The 23314-nt window shown below is 40.9% G+C and overlaps 1 protein-coding gene across 1 annotated transcript in view; it reads right to left on the minus strand.

Annotated features, from left to right (window-relative positions):
• Positions 1–8294: 8294 nt before the first annotated feature.
• Positions 8295–23314, minus strand: part of SLC35D1 (solute carrier family 35 member D1) — a 46248-nt gene continuing 31228 nt past the window's right edge. Inside the window, exons 11-12 of the mRNA XM_049879539.1 lie at positions 22446–22528; positions 8295–10492 (exon numbers count right to left, since the gene is read on the minus strand). Coding sequence (XP_049735496.1) covers positions 10384–10492; positions 22446–22528 — 192 coding nt within the window. The 3' untranslated portion in view covers positions 8295–10383. The remainder of the gene's footprint in view (positions 10493–22445; positions 22529–23314) is intronic.

Genomic DNA, 23314 nt, shown 5'->3' on the forward strand with positions numbered 1-23314 from the left:
TGTTGAGTTGATTCCGCGTCATAGCAACCCTATAGGACAGAGTAGAACTGCCCCATAGAGTTTCCAAGGAGCGCCTGGCAGATTTGAACTGCTGACCCTTTGGTTAGCAGCCATAGCACTTAACCCCTACGCCACCAGGGTTTCCAAACTGAGTATTCAAAAGAGTATAGAGAGGGCAAAAGTAAAGGATGAGTAGGCATGATCTCTGGGAAGTAAGAGTTCAGCTGCCTTTTTGCCGTATAATTCTAGCTAAGTAAGATTTCCCTCAAACTTAATTTTTCTTAGAAACGAACCAATGTGGAATAAGTATATGATACACCTAAGAAACAGGGATTATTAAAATTTACCGTGGGCTGACCATAACGTAACAGCTGTGGATTATTCAGGACTCCCCTTGTTCCTGTCATGCATTGTCTAGGGAGCATACTGTAAGGGGGAGAGTCTGATTTTCTAAAGGTTGACAGAGATGAGGCCTAATGATGTGGTTATGAAACAAACTCACCATTTGGCTGTTTTCATTACTGGTAACATGAATGGTTGAATATAGAGTTGGCTCAATGTGTCTTTCTGCACACCAACTGGAACTTAAGTTTATGGAGTAAGTTCAGGTAGCTCCGAAATAAATGGTTTCGTTCTCTTTGGAAGAAGGTGGACTTTGGATTAATTGGAATACTTAAACTTTTAGAGATGTGGGCCGTGAAATGGGGGTGATTTCTTCCAGAAACTGAAGATCAAACAGAAAATGGCATCAGAGTAGACTAACCTGAGCCTTTTTAGATTCCTTACGAGAAAATCCAGGTTTAGGTGAAGAGCTTGCTCTAAAGAGGGACTTAGCCTTTCCTTGTCAGCAGCTTTAGCTGAGTGAACCTGAGAAACCAGTTCTGGGCGGGAGCTAGTTAACAGTGCTGCCAGTCATTCTGAGTATGCTCTTTTTAGGTTTCTATCTTTAAATACGCCATTAATCCCTTTTGAGTACCAGTGTTCAGGTGATGGCAATGGTGTCTGGTGGCTCTGAGCTCATACAGCCTGAATTGTGAACTTCATGGACGTGTTTGTGTGGCTTCTTTGGTACCTTGCTATCTGCATTTGCCTCCAGTGTTTCGTAGATGGAAAAAAAAGTGTTTGCCGTCAAGTCAATTTCAACTCATAGTGACCCTATCAGACAGTAGAACTGCCCCATAGGGTTTCCAAGGAGTGCCTGCTGGATTCCAACTGCCGACCTTTTGGTTAGCAGCTGAGCTTTTAACCACTACTCCACCGGGGTTTCCAGTTTTGTAGATAGATGTTTGCCGCCTTAAAAAGCACCTCAGGATCCAAAACTTATTTAAAAAAATCACTGTCATTTCTTCCACACCTAAGTCTGTGAAAATTCTTACCCACTACACTCAAACCTGATGAAGTGTAGATTTAAATCTAAGACAGCCTAACTCCAAAATCCATACTCAAACATCATACTGTACTGCTTGTTCTAGGCAGCTGCAGACCCGGGAGCAAAGGTAAGCCTTACAGGAATGCAGATGGGTATTTTCTATCAAGTTTCTCACAGTCACTACTGCCCAACAGTGGAAACCTGTCTGTGCCTGTTTCGACCTAAAGTAAGGATAACAGGACTGACTTTAAAGGATTGTTTTGATTAAAATGTGTCAGTGCATTGTACGCCATCCAGTCGATTCTGACTCATCAATGAACCCTGCATGTTAGGTGGTAAGAAAAAATGCCTAGCATGTGGTAAATGGTCAATACATTTTTACTGTGGTAGATCAGCCACTGTTTCATTGCTATGCTTCAAGTATAACCCTTTGGGAAAACGCTTGGGAATCTAACGACCTTAAAAATGTTCACACTTTGGTCTCTTGAAGACAATAGATTTAGGGGAAAAAAGACATTGACTAGCTTCACCTACAAAGGAAAAATAGAAGCCGACTTCATTTTCACCTGTAAAAGTTTTCAGTTAAGTGAAATCTTTTCTTCCGTGTTTCCAACTACCACGCATCATTTCTCTCTTGGACTTGAACTACAGCCTTCTCTATCCAATGTACCTACCTTCAGCCCTGCCCTTTCCTGGATCCCCACCTGACAGTAATCCATATCCCAAGTGATCTTGTTAAGGGCAGATCAACTCAAGAGCCACACTGGTAGCCAGTGGGCCAAATCTGACTGGCAGATTTGTATTTTAAACAAGTTTTAATCTGAATGCCTTTGGGCGGGCGTGCACCACAAACTCTACCACTTAGTGTTGTTTATTGATTGCATTCTTTAGGATTCAGTCTTTACCTCCCCTGGTCCCTGTAAGATAGGTGAATTTGCCAAACCCTGGCCTACAGTAAGAGCCCTGGTGACACAATGGTTAAGAGCTTGGCTGCTAACCAAAAGGTTTTGAATCCACCAGTTCTTCCCTGGAAATCCTATGGGGCAGTTCTACCCTGTTCTACAGGGTCGCCATGAGGTGGACTGGACGGCAACAGGCTTGTGTGTGGTTTTTTTTTTTTTTTTTTTGGTTGGGCTAAATGTACAATCCTAATACTGCACCTGGTGTGATCTTCCCAAAATGTGGACAAGGTCATACTTCTGTCTTGCTCTGTTAAAACAAAAGTGGCTTATTAATTGGCTACTATCGGTTTAGACTTACTCATTCAACAAATCTTCATTGCTTAACCTACAATGTGCCAAGCTCTGTTCTAAGTACCAGAGATACTGCAGTGAACAGAACATACCAAAATCTCTGCCCTCAAAAAGCTTAGATTTGATTAGAAGAGATAGTAAGTAAACAATATGGTGTCAGAAGACACTGTTCGGAGATGAAGGCGAGTGGGCGCCGTGTGGTGAGGGCAGAGTGCCATTTCACACAGAGTGGTCAGTGAAGACCCAGAGATAAGGGCGTGTGCTGTGAAGTTATCAGAGGGGATGCATTCCAGGCAAAGGGAAAAGGTGGAGGGCTGTCCCCAACATCTCAGCCAAATTCTAGTTTCCCTTCAAAAATCCACCTCAAAAAAAAGCCTTTCTTACCATCCCAGATAGAATGAAACACTTCCTCAAATGTGTTTCATGATTCTGTCATCTTTTGTGGACATAGTCCTTTAAAAACATCCATTGTATACAGGGGAGGTCAGCACAATTGGACTAAACCAAAAGCAAAGAAGTTTCCTGAATAAACAATGCTTCGAAGGCCAGCGTAGCAGGGGTCTGGGGACCATGGTTTCAGGGGACATCTAAGTCAACTGGCATAATAAAATCTATTAAGAAAACATTCTGCATCCCACTTTGAAGAGTGGTGTCTGGGGTCTTAAACGCTAGCAAGAAGCCATCTAAGATGCATCAATGAGTCTCAACCCACCTGGATCAAAGGAGAATGAAGAACACCAAGGACACAAGGCGATTACGAGCCCAAGGGACAGAAAGGGCCACATGAACCAGCGACTACATCCTGAGACCAGAAGAACTAGATGGTGCCCAGCTACATCTGATGACTGCCCTGACAGGGAACACAACAGAAAACCCGAAGGAGCAGGAGAGCAGTGGGATGCAGACCCCAAACTCTCATAAGACCAGACTTCATTTATGAAACAGACTTAATGGTCTGACTGAGACTAGAAGGACCCCGGTGGTCATGGCCCCCAGACCTTCTGTTGGCCCAGCATAGGAACCATTCTCGAAGCCAATTCTTCAGACATAGATTGGACTGGACAATGGGATGGAGAGGGATGCTGATGAGGTGGACACTTGAGACTATGTTGGCATCTCCCGCCTGGAGGGGAGATGAGAGGATGGGGGCGGGGGGTTAGAAGCTGGCGAAATGGACACGAAAGAGTGGAGGGAGAAAGCGGGCTGTCTCATTGGGGAAGAGTAATTGGGAGTGTGTAGCAGGGTGTATACGGGTTTTTGTGTGAGAGACTGACTTGATTTGTAAACTTTCACTTAAAGCACAATAAAAATTATTAAAAAAAAAAAAAAAAGTCCATCATACCTGGAGGATAAGTAGGCATGATGAGAAGCTCTTGATGAAACCCTCCCCCTGCGTTCTAACAAGGATGCTATCTGGAATGTATCCTTTGGAATGAAAAGGGTTTTGAACTCAAAGTCCAGAGTTGAATTTCTCGGTGAGGTTGAATAAATCCTTTAGCCTTGCTTAAGGCCACTGCATCAGTAAAGTATGGTGATGGTGAAGGCCTAAATCAGTGAAAGGCACATAGTAAGCCCTCAGGAAAAAACTTTCCCTCAAGGCAAAGCAAACTGCTCCATATATCCATCATCGGCAGCTCTTGCCACAAGAGGGCAGCATCAGCACAGCTGAAAAGGCTTGGCTGCTTTACCTCCTCAGATTCAACCAGCCACCAGTTTAACACTAAGCTTTAATACCGTACTTTGTGAACTTTAAGAATAGCATTAGACAGACATGAAATGGTGATGTGTCTGGTACCACCAAGTCTATTCAGGTGGACTAGGAGAAACAAAAGAACCCACTGTGATGGTTAAGAACAAAAGTCTTTTGAGTCAAGACAATGGGATTTGAATGTGGGTTCCATGACCACACTGAGCAGTTTTACCTCACTGAGCTTCATCTATGAAACAGATGTGCCAGGCTCTGCCAGACGCTGGGTGCTGGCCCAATAAGTTCAGTCTGGCTTAATGGATGAATAAGTGATAGGGCCCAAGTGATGAGAGATACAGGGATGAAGAATTGGGGGTACCTGGTAACTGCTGAACTGTTTAGGGTACACAAAGGCCCAACTCTGTGCTCTGCTCCTCTTGGCAATACCTCTTCTATGGCTTTCCCTAATACTGGCAACTCTGTGCTGCAAGGAAGCCAAGCGAGACAAGAAACTAGCCAAGGGCCGAATAAAAGAGAACACATACCTTTAACAAATTAGACAAAAAGCCAGACTCTAAGAGGATTTTTTAAAGTTGAATAAAATAATCGACTCAATGGCAGTGGGTTTGGTTTTGGTGAGCATATTTTATTTGGGGGTTATTTCCTAGTAAAGCTACTCAGAGGCTTAGAAAGCTTTTTATGCACATGACATATCCTGAAAGCAGAAAGGTTAGCATTTCTTTCCTTCCAATTTACCACAAGTATGCCCAGGACACTGGATGTTTATTCATAAGTGCTATTTATGCAAAGTATTTGTATGGCAAACTGCTTTCTCTATTACTGTAGCTCAACTAATAGTGCAGCCTCTTGAAGATGAGCTGATTTGTGACTCTTGATTGTTTCTGTAGGCACTTCACTTAGAAAGAAATTTTAATACACGTTTTCAGGAAAAAGTATTTATTTGACGCCTTTACAAAAATAGTTAGGCACATAATTTTCATTTTTCTGTCACCTGATTTACATATCTCAATTATCAGTACCTTTTTAAAAAACACTAAAATGGTCTTTTGGCAAGACTCTATATTGAAAAAATACTGTGAGAGGCCAACATTTGTAGACAAAATCAGTTGATCATCAGCATGAGAAAGGAAATATTTACAAATGTCTAAAAACATTTTTGCAAGACAATAAATCTAACCAGATTTCTTTTTAAAAAGTATTAAAAAAAAAAAAAAGGTCTTAGAAACACTGAGAATATCTCCTCATATCATAACGAGGTGGGTTCCTAACAGTAAGAACTTATTAGGTGGGTTTAGAAAAACAGTGATGGTGCATGAGACTCACGTATGCTGACAACTGAGATGGACCTGGCCGTGGAACAGTGTGCAGTCAGGTGCAGTGAACCAGGAGAGAGGAAGAGGGAGCCCACAGCTGCACAGGTGCCATCTTAAGGTGACAAACTGGGAAAGCCTGAATTGAATTACCATTTTGAAGTATAATTATCTTCCTCTAAGGTATAACATAATTTTTGTCTTATGAAATTTATCATCACAATACGAAAGTAATTTTCTCCCTTTTTAAAAACAGGTAGAATCAGCTGCATCACACCATGACCACAATTACATCCAGTAGGTATTTTAAAAAAAGAAGGCAGTGAACAGAAACCATGATCTAAGTGTTCTAGAGGCAATGAAGTACAGGGTCGTGTGTTTTCAATGAACACACACGTTGCCCTCTAGCATTTAAAGAGCAGAAATTAAGAATTTTGTTTTGCCTGTAGTGTCACCATGAAATAATGTCAGTAACTACATTGCTGAGTGCCTAACAGGTACTAGGCACTGTGCTGAGTAGTTTTACATCCACTATCTCATGTCCTCTTAACTATGATTATCTTCCCTTAGGGAAGAAAAAAATCAATTACATTCTTGTCCACAAGGAAGAACCAATATCACATGGTTATGGGAAAACAAGAATATGTGCAGTCGAGGGAGGAGGGACCCAGGCTGTTCACAGAACTCCAAGGGCCACAGGAAGGAGGGACCCAGGCTGTTCACTGAACTCAAAGGGCCATATAATTCATCTCAGAGCTAGGAGACTAGTATGGATTATGAGAGTTCTCAGGGGTTTAAAAAATGCCTTCGCACTATGGGCGGGGTACCTCTAGATGCAATGATGTGGATAACTGTGGCAGGCAGCTCTCGCATACAAATCACTGACTCCTTTCTCTCAACTAGGGTTCAGGCCACCACCTCTGGCTAAAGAATTATACATTCCTTAGAGCAAGATCCATTTCACATTCATCTCAGTTTCCCCAGAGCTTAGCACGGTGCCTGGTGTACACAAGGTGCTCAGCAGATCTTTGCTCACTGAATGAGGCCATATAACTAAAGCAAGGGCAGACCCAAAGTCTTAGGTATCATTCCCAGCCAATCAAGGCTCTACTGTACTTCCTGTGAAAAGCCTGAACGAGTTTGACCAAAGCCTTCCATGGAATCTTGACACAGTAAACCTACAGTGAACTTGCAAATGCACTTTTTTTTTTTTTTTTACCTACATGCAAACTGGATCCTACAAATGATTGACTACTAAAGGAGGCAGCAGCCACACAAGGCAATCAAAACACCTGACATGTTGGCCATGAGTAGTCTGGTCAACTAGGGTGATTTGAATCAATCTAGCACTGACTAAAAGAAGGCTGGCCAAAGAAGATCTTCGCTTTCATTAATTCAAGGAAGAGAAGCCACTAGTCATGGAATTTGGCCTTGAGGATTCTCAGCACAGCTCATCTGTCTGAATGGGCAAATTCAAGATTTAACTCTACACTGCCTCTTTTTCTCCTAGGAGGTGGTAAATAGGCCAAAGAATTTTTGCCTTGCAAGGTATCAACCTTGGGGCAAAATCCAGGCATTCTGGGAGCTTCTAGGTTCCAGGTACAATCTCTAGTACACAACCTCCAGGCCTGCACATAACTGAAAACACATGCAGGCAGTGCCCAGGTTATGACTGAGATCTGTGCCTAACTCTGTCTTTACGCTGAATTCGTAGGTAAGTCTGAACAGGCACATACAGGCTCTTATTTAGCGCCAGTTAGTCAGATGTTTGTCTTAGTATGATTTTTCCTTCCTATGCGTATAAAACAAACACTGAAACCATGCAAGTTTTCATGAGTGTCACAAAGTAGTGTGCATACGTTATTAAGAACCATCATATTTAACTCAAATTTTTAATATAATAGGCTTTATGGCAGTCCATTCTTAAGTACGTATCAGTTGTTCGTAAGTATGAGTTGTCTGTAAGCTGGACATCTGTAACCCGGGAACTAACTGTACTCCAAAAATGGTTGCCCAGTCCATTCGACTTCCAACTTCCCCAGGCTGTTCTCTCATGCACTTCAAGACAGGAGACTGCATTGAAGGGGCTTCCAGCAATTAGGTCACAGACAAGCCGGGAGTTTTGTAAGTCACTGGACTGCTTCTGATAAGCCAGATGGTTCAGTACAGACCAGAGGCCCTGAGGTAGAGAAGCCTGTCATGTGCATTTAGTGAAGTTATAACTACATGTAATGTTCTCAAATAAACCTAGAGAGGTGACAGACCTCCAAGGGAACCTGACTCCCAAGAAGCAGTTCAATCCCTGGTGGAGCACTAGCCCATTACCTTTAAATACATCCAAAGGCCTAGCATGTGAGAAATTCCACAACACCAATTTCTAACATCAAAAAGTTCCCTCCTTCATGTGGCTAATAGAAAAAGGAACAGAACCACTAAAATTGGTTCCCACTATACTTTATACCTTTCCACTATACCCTGACAAAACCAGGCAGTGGCAGGTAACAATCACAGACAGAAGTGCCTATCAACTGAGGCCAGCACAGTAGGTGGATGAAGGCTCCAGGACAGAGAGTGGCCTCTCCTTCTCCATGCTAGGTCTGCAAAGCCTGTTCTCTTACTCCAAATTCAATCAACCCCTTGCCTCTTTGAAAGAGCTCAAGCTTTAGTTCAGCTAGCATTCCCATTCCTTCTCTCCCTGATCACTTAATCAAATGGCAGCATGGTTCAATGCAAAGAACATGGATTTTTACTTATTGGCAAGTCATCTACTTTCTTTGAATCTTTTCTCATCGGTAAAACAGGGACAAGAATACCCATCTGACACAAGATAATATCCTATTCTTCCACTGGAATTTTCTCAGGTTAGATGATGCTGCAAAAAGTGAGCTTAGGACCGCTTGTATGGAGCTTGTTCCACTGGGAGCTGGTCATGGGATGAACTGTGGGAACACAGCACCACTGGCCAGGCTTTAATAAACACAAACCAAAATCACAGAAAGATGACTATGAAAATGACCTCAATATAATTCTTCATGAAATAGGAAAAAAAAAAATCAAAACCTTCAAGACACCAAATGTGTAGGTCAACAGAGTCCAGTGGATTCCAGACCCAAGGAAATAGAGGTTAGTGTGTGCATTAGTGCAAGAGTACCCCATCTCTTGTGCACTGACTGCACATCTCACCTAAGCAAACATACTCATTTCCAAAGTCAATGGATATCTCTGAGATAAGTCCCAGAATTGTGTTGGAGTTAACATCCCCCTAAGAGGCAATTCAGGCAATGTCCATTCACTGCTGCTCTCCCAGGAGGCAGCACTGGTCATATGATGAAGCTGACATGCTCAGTAAGTGAGCCGTGGGGTATGGGGTGTAAGTGGGTGGGGCACATGGGACTATCCAAAGAAGAGAGGTATACTCATGCCATTTGAGGTGAGAGGAAGACGATGGCTCCAACACTGACACTGCCAGACAAAGTCTAAGCCTCACCAATCCAGAAACTCCTAACCAGGCTTTCCCTCAAAGCAATAAATTCAGAACTGTGGAAGCTACTAGCCATATCGATCTAAACAGAAACAAAAAAAAACGTCGCAACCCAGAGAAGAGAGGCATGAGGAAATAATGGTGGTCACTGCCTGACTGCCATTCTCATTTAGAGAAGAAGGGGTCAATGCGGAGCTGATTTAGTTTCCAAAATGCAGCTCTACACATGCATTTGATCTCAGATTGTTGCACTTGGACTCAAATTGCTGTGCAATAGGCAGGGCAGGCAGGAGCTTCTCACCCCAGTTACAGATTTCTATTTCTGAGAGCTGAAGCAACTTGCGCATACAATGTCTTCTCAACTGACTGACTGAGTGAAGTTCTCCACTTTACCCTCAGTCACTACAGCAGGAGTGAGATGTATCAACCTCCTCCAAAGGCAACTCTGTATTCCCAGCACTTAGCACAGACACCTGGCAAATATTACATACTCACCAGCACTTAGCACAGATGCCTGGCAAATATTACATAGTCAATACATTTTAGAGGAATAAATGAGTCAGGCGGATGAAAAAATCTACAAAAGACCTACTTCCGCCATCCCTTCACTATTCTCATCCTACACAACAGAGACAACAATGTATTTTCAAGGAATGCTCTCTGCTCAGCTCATGAGTCCTCAGGGAAGCTCACCTGGAAACCAATATGCTTCAAAGCCATATATATATATTTAGTGTCGAAGTTGTCATCTCATACAAATGAAGTGATGATGCTCTCGTGAAGACAATGCAATCATAGGATATAAAATTCAAAAGAGGAAATTTCAGGTGCTCAGCTGCATTTCCAGCAGAATGAAGGTTAAACTGCCTCCCGAAACTCGCGGCACCAATTTGAGCACCGAGGCTCCTGTTGGCACACTTTATACATGCAGCTCTCAGAGACACCTGGATATCAAACTATGGAATAAAATATATTCAAAACACTCATGTCTGACTGTCAGCACTGAAGAAAAAATAAATTAAAAGGCCCAGTATATTTTCCAGTCTGATATAAATTAATTCAAACAGCATATTTAAAAGAGTCAATTATAGGTTTCTCTCATCATAAAATTTTAAAAGGCAGCAATCAATCCTCAGATTGTACAAGTGCAAAAGAATACTATTTTCTCCATAATCAAGATGCCTCAATATCTGCGTAAGAATTGCCAGGGTTCCAAGTTGATCAAAAAACTTGGACTGCCTTAAGTTTAAGCAACCCTCTGGTCATACTGCTCCTTTTCCCTTAGTGTCCAGCTTGTTACTGGCCTCTGACTGCTTGCTCAGCTGCTCTTCAGAAAAAGTGATGTAGGAATATACCAGGCTCCCAGCAATGCTGCAAAACAGAAAACCACCGTCAGGGACAAAGGAAGCAACGGCAAATGTCGGGGAGACTGCTGCGAGGGTTGGGAATACCTTTATAAACCAGCAGCACATAAAATCAATATAGCATTTTCATCTACCAAACTAGCAGAGACACCCCAAGTCATCCCCCTGCCCCCCGCCAAGGTATATCCAGTGCTGCTGATACTTTGCAAAAATGAATGTTCATTCACACATACTTGCTAGCAGAAGCGCCAACTGTATACCACCTTCCTAGAAGACAATTTGGTGAAATCAAAAGCCTTAGAATTTTACTTATCCTTTGACCTAGCAATCTACTTCGTGGATGAATCATACAGTTCTTCACAGACTTACCTACAAGGTGTTTACCCCAAAAAATATAATGGCAAAAAAGTCAGGTAAAGGGTAAATGTCCCACAGTGAGGAGTTATATAAATTCACACAATGGAATACTATGCAACCATTAAAAATATAAAATGAAAATAGGCAATGACATCTTAAATGAAAAAAAATCTCATAAAACATGACGTACTGTATAATCCCATTTTACTTAAATGAACATGTATATCGGTATGCACTGGAATGGACAAAAGTCTGGAACGAACACACCAAAAACGTTAACAGTGGTTATAGTTGGGTGATGAGATTACAGGTTATTTCTTTTTATGTGTATTTTCTGCATTTTCAAAAAGCACTTCAAGAATTATTTAAATAGCATTTCAAAAAGCATTCAAGATGAATAAAAGTTATTTTTAATAAGAATGGAAAACATTCCAATCAGTAAGTAAATATGCAGACCCTGGGAGATTGGCCAAGCTGGTTTCTCTTTGGTTAGAACCAAGTTCAGAGTAGAGAACCTATAAGCTGAGCACTCAGCCTCTGACATTTGCCCCCTCAACTTGTCCATCACACCTACCACCAGGAGGGTTCACTTTTTTGGGATGGTGATTATTCTGTCTATTCTCTGTGGGGACGTCAAACCCACCTGGAATACAAAGGTTTCTGTCCCAAACACTAAGCTGACAGTAGTAAGCTGAAGGGGTCACAGAACTGACACTCCCAACCTACCCTGCCCTGCTCTTTCCCCAACTCCCTTGGGCTCTGCTTTCAGATTTCCCTGTCCTGGGTTTGGCCCCCATCTTCTGCCTGACCACTTGACTCATAAACTTGCTGCTTATTTGAAACAGTTCTGTTTTTCTCTGGACTTCGGTGTTGCAGCTGAGACCTGCTGCAGCAGGGCATGCAACACCTACCTCCTGCTCCCTGACACCAGTACGAAAGCCAGAGCAAGCACTGGCACTGGCTCTTTACTGCACACGCTTACACAGTATTACTCAGCTCTGAGGCCCAGACTATGTTACATAGAGTCGCCTCTAATCCAACCTCCCCAGCCAGATCCTTCCTTTTCCTCATCAGAACCTCACAGCACAGAATCATCAAAGTATGACTGCTGTGGCCTTCCTGACTGAAGCTAAATGTTCACTGAGGTTCCTATGTACATCTGCCTCATAGTCAATTTCCCTTTACCTCCAGCCCCACCCCAAAAGGGCTGTCCCTTCGTTCATATGACTCTCTTATACCTCCCCCCCAACAACAACCTAAAATATAACAATCCTCTTTTATTTCTCCTGCCAAGGCAAACTCTGATGTTCATAAAAAGCCAATTTCACCTGGATAAAAATACTAGCAAAGTACAGGATAGAAGAAGACAAAAAACACTAATTTATTCTGGGTTTAGTCCTCACAATGACCCTATACCCCTCGCACAGTTCACGTAATGAAAAAAGCATGGACTCTGGAGTTAGGTCTCAGTTCAAATTCTGAAGGTACTGCTTGCTCTGTGACCCTGACCAATTACTTAATCTCCCTGAGATTCTATTTTTGTATTAATAAACTAAGAATAACATTATCTATCTAGATTATCTATTTAGGTTCACTGAGGATTAAATTCTCATCACTATGCACAATACAGAACCTAGCCCTATGCCAGGTACACAGTAAGCAATCAGGAAATACTCCCTTCTCCCCACTTCCCTGGCAGCTCTGATATTCTCAGAGCAGACGGGAGACACACTGCTAACGAAAGGCAGAGGTGAGAATAATAAGCAAACCTAACATGATGCAAGAGGGCACACTGTTGCCAAGCACCTGTTCAAACAGCCAGAGAAAAACCAGAGCAGAGACACTAGTGGTCTAAACCCTGGAGATTAAACAACACAGTCTGTTGAGATTTTTCACAAGCTACAACTTGAGGCAACAATAAAAGATTTTTCATCGGACATTTATTCCTGACTTGATCATTGCCAAATATTTAAATTTCCAGAAATAGCAATTCTTTTCCTAAAGAGAACTGAATATTATCAACAAGCAGACTATGTGTTAAGCAGTGATGAGTTAATGCTTTAGAAAGGGACTATAAACTGCTTCCTATCAGCTTTGGGGAGAGGGAGAGGTAGGAAGAAAAGAAAAGATGGGGAAAGGAAAGGGAAACACCCAGATGGGGGGCTGTACTTGAATTTTCATATATCACTACCAAATCATTCTCAATCAGTATCCTCCACTATTTTAAACAAAGAACTTCTAATTAATCTCCTGGCTCCATATTCACATCAAAGTCAATGACTTCTAGTACTCTGGAATTGGGGTTTACACATTCAATCATCCTAAATATCCATTTTAAAGAACCTCATATTAAAACTGGTTGATAAACTTTTCCTTTAAAAAAAAACTAAACATTCACATTAAAGATAATGTACAATAATTATACATGTCTAGGTGTACGTCCTTTTTAAATTTCAAGCAATTCTCCATCTGCCTAATATTCAGACCATACCATTAAAAAAAACAAAAAGTTTTTTTTTTTTTTAATACCATTAAAAAAAATTTTTTTTTTTACCAACTATTAATTCACAGAGACCTGCTACAACAGGCACGGCCAGGAGGTAAACAGAAGAAAGAAAAAGACAAAGCTACAGTTAGCTCCCTGAAGACAGGGGTCTACAGAAGTTAAAACACCAGAGCGCTGAACAGAGCCACTCCATCTGCTCTGGTCCACTCTGATCTTCAGAAACAATGTAAACACAGTCTACCTCTCCTAGACCTACAATCATGGACACATTCACAAGCCTTAATCAGATATCCATTCTATAAATACATACTAAATGCCTTCAATACAGCAACCACAGGCCAGGGAACAAGAGTCCTAATGGTAGAACTGATATGTTTGTTCATGTGTATAGCCAGGCAGCCCTGCCTCTTAGCTTAGGCCCTGCCGTTTTATAGGCAAAATACACCAAACCACATCAAAGCACAGGAACCAAAGGTTTGACTCCTATTACTACTTCCTAGGAAACCCTGGTGGCATAGTGCTTAAGTGCTACCTACAGCTGCTAACCAAAAGGTCGACAGTTCAAATCCACCAGGCGCTCCTTGGAAACTCTATGGGGCAGTTCTACTCTGTCCTATAGGGTCACTATAAATTGGAATCAACTCGATGGGCAATGGGATTTTTTTTACTATTTCCTAATAGGGTCGCTAGAGTCGGAGTTGACTCCACAGCACTAGGTTTTGGGTTTTTAATCAGGGCTTCAAATCAGTTCATTCAGGTTCTAAGGCCTGCTGAGACTCTGCATTTCTAACAAGTTCCCCGCTGAGAATTTGAGTTTTTAACAAGCTCCCAGGATGTTATACATAAGAACCACCTGGTGATTTATTAAAATGTAGATTCTGATTCAGTAAATCCCGGGTGGGAATGCAAATATCAGCAGAGAACTTGTTAGAAATGCAGATTCTCAGCAGAGGTTCAACCAGAATGAAGCCCTGTTCCTAACTTACACTCTGGGTACTTTCTTCCTATAGTGACCGTGGACACCCATCTTAACTTCCCACACAGCAGCTGTTGGGGAGCTTTTTCTCATTTTCTTTCTCAGCAGCCAAATAAAGCAAAGCTATGTTGCCTCTGTTATCTATCACCATTCAGAACTTTCCAGTCTGAACAAAGAGAAAAACAGGGTTGAGTAAAGAGCATTTAACTGCTGGGAGGGAACGCAGACCCTGCTACGTACGTACAAAACTCTGTGATGTGGGGCAAGTTACTTAACCTCTCTGAGCCTTAGTTCCGTCATTGTGAAGTGGGCATTATAATACCACCCTTACAGAATTAATTTGATGATTATATTTTTAAATGTATAACATGTATTATAATTACATATTATATATAATAATATTTAAGCATATAAATTATAAATATATACTTATATAATGATATATAAATTATAAATATATTTGGATATATAATATAAATTACATATTTAGAATCTGTATTATTTTCAAAAGGTTAATCAGCACACAGGAGTCATCCAATGGAACCCTGGAAGCAGTAGTTAAGAGCTTGGCTGCTAACCAAAAGGTCAGCAGTTTGAATCTATCAGTTGCTCCTGGGAAACCCTATATGGCAGTTCTACTCTGTCCTGTAGGGTCACTATGAGTCAGAACTGACTTGACAGCAATGAGTTTGGTTTGGTTTTTGGTTAGTCATCCAATAGAGGTAAAGGTCAAAATGCTAAGGCACACCAGGGACAAAACCAAAAACCAAACTCACTGCCGTCGAATCGATTCCGACTCATAGCAACCCTATAGGACAGAGCAGAACTGCCCCATAACACCAGGGACAATTACTGCCAAAAGCAAGAAAGGTGTTTTGGCAGTTGCTGGTTCTCCCCATCCTCATGGCTACACATCCCATTCACCCAGAGAATCAAGGAGGAGTCCTAAGTTTAGGGAGGCTTCCTGCCTTTGCTTATCCCAATCAGGTCTTCACTGCATTACAAGTGAGCAAGCAATACCTGCAGTTTACTAGTGACTCTGAGAATGTCTTCCTAGTTAGGTACTCATTCTTCTTGATACGAGACATTTGAGGTACCTCACACTGGGGCACCAACCTACTTTTCCAGTATCACCCTTGTAAAATTCTTCCTATTCTAACCATACTGGAATGCTTACTGCCTATCCGTGTCCCCCAACCCTCATCCAACATCTGCATTCCCAGCTCCACACTTTTGCTCATGCAACACTCACTGGCTGGGATGCCCGCCTTTCTTTTTTCCATCTCTCCAAATCCTGAGCCTAAGCAAATGTCCTCTGCCTATGAAGTCCCCTAAGCATCTCTGTGCAATTTCAGTTGCTGGAGCTACCACAGCCTTTGTGCCAGTCTGGACAGCTACTTCGTGACACTTGAGTGATGACAGCTACTGAAAGTTCTTTTGGAAGAATGTATAAAAAAGTGCTTAGTCACCACTGTTACTAATGTGATATAAATGCTTAATGTTATTATAAATGTTATATGGTTTCTATATAAATGAAAGCCATTGCTATTAAAACAACCATTCCACACCTCCTCTCCTCCCTCAGTTTAATCTCAACACAGTGGCCAGAGCAGCCCTGTTAAAACTCAGCCTGATCACGTCACTCCTCGTTCAAAATCCTCCAACGTCGCCTATTTCTCAAAATCATTTTAATGGCCACAAAGTCCTACCTAATCTGCACCCTACCCTGTTATCTCCATGGTCCCATCTCATTTCACTCACTCCGCTCCAGCCACACTGGCCTTCTTGGTGTTCCCTTGAACTTGCCAGACACACTCCCACTTCAGGGCCCTTCCACTTGCTCTTCCCTCCAGAAATCAATGTGGCTCATTTGCTCAACTCCTTTAGGTTTTTACACAAAATGTAATCTTCAGTAAGTGCCCCACTAGCCCATAATACTTCCTATCCTCTTTTTCCCTCTTCTATTTTTCACCAGCTAACACAGCAGGTGTTTCATTCGTTTATTTTCTGTCTCCTCCATCAGAAGGAAAGCTCCATGAGGACAAGTATTTTAATCAGTTTTGACAGCAGCTCTACCCCTAAAACAATGTCTGGCACATGGCAGGCACCACCCTACAATTAATCCTCCCAGCTGGATTTTCCCTGGTCTATGGCTTTGTTATGCACTAAGCAGTCCGCATTTCAGAGCAGCTCTTTTTCTTCTTTCTTAACATCTCTATTAGTATTAACATACTATTCTTCAACTGTGGGCTGAGTCCAAACTACTCAAGCATTTCTATCATTTTCTCCTCTTCCTCTAAGCTTCTTATCTTCTGTGACTTCAGAAAACTGTGGTGGAGGAGTCTAGTCAGAACTAAAAGGAGAAAACACATTCTATGTGTTTCCCACACCTGAAGGAAGTTCCTTCAAATGTCATAGATTTCCTGCAAAATAACCTCAGACCTACTGACCACATGGTACACTTACCACAGGACTTTCTGAGGTAAATCAAGAGAAGTTTAGTGGGAGAATTAGGATAGACAACTCTAGCTCAAAAACCGTATTTTACAGATAAGAAAACTGAGGCCATGAAAAGTGGATTACAGATAGCTAGAGATGTTTCTGGGTGGTGCAAATGGTTCAGTGCTTGGCTATAGACAAAAGGCTGGAGGTTTGAATCCACCCAGAGGCAACTTGGAAGAATGGCCTGATAATCTACTTCTGAAAAATCAGCCACTGAAAACCCACGGAGCACAGTTCTCCTCTGACACACATGGGGTTGCCACTGGAACAGACTTGATGGCAACTCTGCCTGGTTTAGTGGCACTATCAGCAACAGAACACAGATTTTTTGCTATATTCCAGTCCAGTGCTCTTCTGCCATACGTACGATATAATCAAGGCGCTAGCTAACCTCCCTATATCCAATTTAAAGTACAAGTTATTCCAGTGAGATTGCCAGTTGTATCCTCTATAAATAGCCTGCTAAATATTACGTCAGGAACAAATACTGATAAAACATTTCCTTCTCTCTTTCTCTCTGAGAGAACCACGGATCAAAGGGAGAGCTGAGATCCTTACTTCAGGGGAAGACTAACCAGAAGACAGTCTACTAGTACAGAAAATGTGGGTAGGACTTTGACCTACACAAAATGATGGAATTATTCAGGAGGAGAAGCAGATTGAAACTAAGAAGCAACACATGCTTCTAAGGAAATAGGCAAAGGAATTCTAAACGAGAAAATCGTGGATTCAGGCTGCTAGCCCAAAATACTCAGGAACCAGCTCTAGAGCTAGACTCTGAGTATACAATGTCCCATCCCAGGGACTGTGTATGCACCCTGGCCTGCCCACAGAAGTGACAGTAAAATGGTTTTTGTTATGCACAAGGAGGCTGACTTAAGAGTATATAGCCCATGTAATGATATATCATGGAGGCATATAAAAATAAAATTAATTCATCTCTTCACCATTTACTAGACAGCACTACAGTTAAGAATGAAGACTAAGAAGACAAACAACAGATCAACCATTTACCTGCTAGGTAAATGGGGCAAATTTCTTAACCTCCTCAGTGAGACGGTATATCCACAGTACTATCTCAGGATTTTTGTAAAGATTAAGTATAGAGTACTTAGGACAATTTCTGACACAATGTAAAAAAGGTTGGCTAACCAAAAAAGAGGAGTGGCAATACTAATCTCAGATACAATAGACTTTAAAACAAAATCCACCATAAAAGACAAAGAAGGACACTATATAATAATTAAAGGGACAATCCATCATGAGACATAACCATAATAAACAACTACATACCCAATGACAGGGCTCCAAAATACATAAACTCTAACAGCACTGAAAAAAGAAATTGACAGTTCCACGATAATAACAAGATACTTCAACATACCACTCTCAGTAAAGGACAGAACATCTAGAAAGAAACTCAACAAAGATACAGAAAAGCTAAAAGACACAACCAGCCAACTTGACCTCATAGACATACATAGAACACCACACCCAATGGTGGCAAAGTACACATTCTTTTCCAATGCACATGGAACGTTCTCCAGAACAGACAACATCTTAGACCACAGAGCAACCCTCAACAAAATCCAAAACATTGAAATAATACAAAGTATCTTCTCTGACCACAATGCTGTCAAAGTAGAAATTAACAACACAAAGAGCAAGGAAAAAAAATCAATTACATGGAAACTGAATAACACCCTGCTTAAAAACCACTGGGTAATAGAAGAAACTAGAAGTGGAATAAAAAAATTCCTAGAATCAAACAAGAATGAAAATACATCATATCAAAGCCTTTGGGACACAGCAAAGGCAGTCCTCAGAGGTCAATTTATAGCAATAGATGCACACATCAAAAAAGAAGGAAAAATATCAAAATGGTGCCAGCAAAACTAGATGTCCATTTGCAAAAAAACAAAATGAAACAGGACCTATACCTCATACCATATACAAAAACTAATTCAAAATGTATCAAAGACCTAAATATAAAGCCAAAAACTGTAAGTTCATAGAAGTAAAAATAGGATTAACACTGTAGTTCCAAACACATAGCATTAACACAAAAACCATAATCAAGAACACACAAACTCCAGAAGATAAACTAGATAACTGGGATCTTCTAAAAATTAAACACTTATGCTCATCAAGACTCCACCAAAAGAGTAAAAAGAGAACACACAGACTGGGAAAAAATTTCTGGCTACTACAAGTAAAAGGTCTAATCTCTAAAATCTACAGGAAAATCTAGCACCTCTACAACAAGAAGACAAATAATCCAGTTAAAAAATACACAAAGGAAATAAACAGATGCTTCACCAAAGAAAATATTAAAGCAGCTAACAGACACATAAGGAAATGCTGCAGATCACTAGCAATTAAAAAAAAAAATCAAAACCACAATGAGATACCATCTCACTCTGGCATTACCGGCACAAATCAAAAAAACAGAAAATAACAAATGCTGGAGAGGCTATGGCGAGATTGGAACGCTTAGGCACTGCTGGTGGGAATGCAAAATGATACAACCATTTTGGAAAATATGGCACTTCCTCAGAAAGCTAGAAATAGAAATACCATATGATACAACAATCCCACTCCTAGGAATATATCCTAGAGAAACAAGAGTCGTCACACGAATAGACATAAGCACACCCATGTTCGCTGCAGCATGGTTCACCTAGATGCCCATCAACAGATGAATGGATAAACAAACTATGGTACATATACACAATGATAAAGAACAATGACGAATCAGCAAAGCATTTCATAGCATGGATGAATCTGGGAAGACACTATGCTGAGTGAAATAAGTCAATCACAAAATGACAAATACTGTATGAGACCATTACAGTAAAAACTCATGAAAAGGTTTATACACACAAAGAAAACAATCTTTGATGGTTACGAGAAGGTGAGGGGTGGGGATGGAAAAACACTAAATAGAAAATAGGTAAGTGGCACCCAATTCTGGGGAAGCCAACACAACTTGTACAAGGCAAGGTCATGGAAGCTCCATAGCCACACCCAAACTCCCTGAAGGATGGAATTGCTGGGCTGAGGGCTGTGGGGACCATGGTCTCAGGGATTATCCAGCTCAACTGCCATAACATAGTTTATAAAGAAAACGTTCTACATTCTACTTCAGTTAGTAGCGTCTGAGGTCTTAAAAGCCTGTGTGTGGCCACCTAAGATACTCCACTGGTTTCACCCCTTCGGGAGCAAGGGAGAATGAAGAAAACTGAAGACACAAAGCAAAAATTAGACTGAAGGACTAACGGACCACAACTACCACAGCATCCACCAGACTGAGTCCAGTATAACGAGATGGTGCCCAGCTACCACCACTGACTGTTCTGACAGGGAATCACGATAGAGGGTCCTGGACAGAGCTGGAGAAAAACGTAGAACAAAACTCTAACTCACACACACAAAAAAAGACCAGGCTTACTGGCCTGACAGAGCCTGGAGAAACCCCGAGAGTGTAGCTCCCGGCTACCCTTTTAGCTCAGTAATGAAGTCACTCCCGAGGTTCACCCTTCAGGCAAAGATTACACAGGCCCATAAAACAAAACGAGACTAAAGGGGCACAACAGCCCAGGGGCAAGGACTAAAAGGCGGGAGGGGACAGGAAAGCTAGTAACAGGGAACCAAGGTCAAGAAGGCAACGTGTTGACATGTTGTCGGGTTGTTAACCAATGTCATAATACGTGTACTAACTGTTTAATGAGAAGCTAGTCGTTCTGTAAACCTTCATCTAAAGTACAATTAAAAAAAAAGAAGTTTGGTTACTATTTTGTTATTATTACTACTGAATGCCTATTATGGGTCAGGCACAATGATAACACAATGATAAAAAAGACCAATGGTTCCTGCCCTACAAATAGCTGGTAATCTAGAAGTGGCGATGGATACACATATAAGTTACTAGGCTACATTATACTCACTCAGTTATTTACTGAATGATAACATATTAAGCCACCACCTGCCTATCAGTTTATCATACTGTGGTGGCTTGTGTGTTGCTGATTCTGGAAGCTATGCTACCAGAATTTCAAATACCAGAAGGGTCACCCATCATGGACAGGTTTCAGTGGAGCTTCCAGACTAAGGCAGACTAGGAAGAGAGGCCTAAAAATCTACTTCCGAAAATTAGCCAATGAAAACCCTATATAGATCACAACAGAATATTGTCCAACATAGGGTTGGAAGATGAGCACTACTTAATAGCCACAACAATGCACTCAAATGTACCAATGATCGTGAAGATGACGAAGGACCATGCAACCTTTTGTTCTGTTATACATAAGGTTGCCACGAGTCAGAGCTGACTCAATGGCAGGTAACAACAACAACGTATTAAGGGGGTGAGAACTCAGGCTCTAGAGTCTAACTCAACAGAGTTAAAATCCTTGCACGTGACTTGTTAGCTATGTGACCATGGCAGATCTATGGTCGTGTGCATGTCTAAGAGCATAATGCCTGGCATACAAAAACAGCTCAAAAAGACATCCTCAGAATGCATTCAAGTCACTTAACTTCTCTAGGCCTTAAGTTCCTTGTTTATAAAACGGTGGTAATAAAAGAACCTCAAAAGAGAGCAATGAGGAATTAGACATTTCAGTAGCAAAAGGAGGAAACCCTGGTGGCGCAGTGGTTAAGTGCTACGGCTGCTAACCAAAAGGTCAGCAGTTAAAAGCTGCCAGGCGCCCCTTGGAAACTCTATGGGGCAGTTCTACTCTATCCTATAGGGTCGCTATGGGTCGGAATCGACTCGACGGCAGTGGTTTTTTTTTTTGGGGTAGTAGTAAAAGGATCAAATTTTCAACAAAAAGTGCTGGGACGAATGAACATCTCTACTAATAATAAAAAAAGAACATGATACAAACTTCACAGCATATGTAAAAATTAATCCAAAATGAGTCATATATGTAATTGTAAAACCTAAAACTATAAAACTTCTAAAAGAAAATCTTTGTGACCTTGGGGTAGGCAAAAATTTCTTAGCTAAGACACTAAAAGAGCAGAATTCATAAAAGAAAAAAGTGATAAATCAGAATTCATCAAAATTTAAAAATTTTGCTCTTCAAAAAAGACTTAAAAAACAAGCATAAATTGGGCTTTTATGATCATTTAAATATCATTCAGAATTCTAGAACTGAAAGAGATCTAGGATATAATATAATTCACCCCTACATTGAAGACAAGTAAGGTCTAAAGAAACTAAGTAATACGCTCAAGGTCAGACACACATACAGCAGTTTTAACAGAGCTGGTATTTGGAATCAATTCAACAGCTATGGGTTTGAGTTTTTTTTTTTTTTTTTGGTATTCTTCTTTAGCTCTGAATTTTCTTGAAAACGCCTTACTGCCATCTAGGATAATAAATGACTGTTCTCTGAAGGTTAAATAAAGGGAACTCAACTTCCGGAAAAGATTTCCCCAATATTGTGCGGATAATTCTTTCTCCCCTTTTCCTAAAAAGCATTATGTAGAGGCAATTTGTTTAATAAATTAACAAATCTGCCACTAAATTAATAGCCGAAACTTACTGTGACACTATCTGTGTACCCAAATCCCACTTGTCAAAGTGGTTACATTTAAATTATTTTCACTTACCTGATATTTAAACCAATGAAGTTTGTCCAAGTGAAAATATAATCTCCACCAAAGACCATTCCAATATAAGTTATTAATATATTCTGAAAAGAAAAGCAACAATATACTGTTACATAAGTTTAACTGAGCTTTTTAAATATACACATAAACTCACTCACACTAAGTGACCCAAATACCTGTCCTTAAAGAACGCTAAGAAGGAAACAATGACGTTAGCCTCTTCCCAAGCTATCCTTCCAGAAGGCAAATGCTTTCACCAATACTGAAGAATATCAACAGTTACCAAACTTTCCTGCCCACTAGTATGGGCTGACATTATAAACCTAAATGAGAAACACTGCTATAACTGGAGTAGGAAACACAAAGGCATATCTGACAGTCTTGGACAAAAGTTGCTCACATTGAGCAACTGTTGACTTGTGAGGGGAGGCCGAAGTAGGAAAGACTGCAAGCATCTTTCCCTCTTTTTCAACAGGAAAAAAGGGATGGTGGGGGCTTTACCAGCATGAAAACTGTTTTTAAACAATCTTTCTTGGTAGTCTAAAAACATACGGGAAATCATCTGTAAGCATTACACCTCTCTGACTCCTTTAAATTCCCAGGTGCAAACATCTTCTGCTTATCAGGCTCCCTTTTGACTATCCTCAGACAGTAAAAGTGAAACAAAAGTTTCAAAGTTTGAACTACTATTCAAATACTCCCCAACCTCTCCTCATATGTTACTGCCCTGCTCTCCATTACAACGGCCACAAATTTTAAATCTCAAACATTTTTTAGTACCTGGGCTCTAGTACATTATGTCTATGAAGCAGAAAGTAAAGTGCTAAAGTATTTCTAAAAGGTTAAAAAAAAAAAATTCCAAAAAAATT

This window comes from Elephas maximus, chromosome 3 (assembly GCF_024166365.1).
Source record: "Elephas maximus indicus isolate mEleMax1 chromosome 3, mEleMax1 primary haplotype, whole genome shotgun sequence".
Taxonomy (NCBI): Eukaryota; Metazoa; Chordata; class Mammalia; order Proboscidea; family Elephantidae; genus Elephas; species Elephas maximus.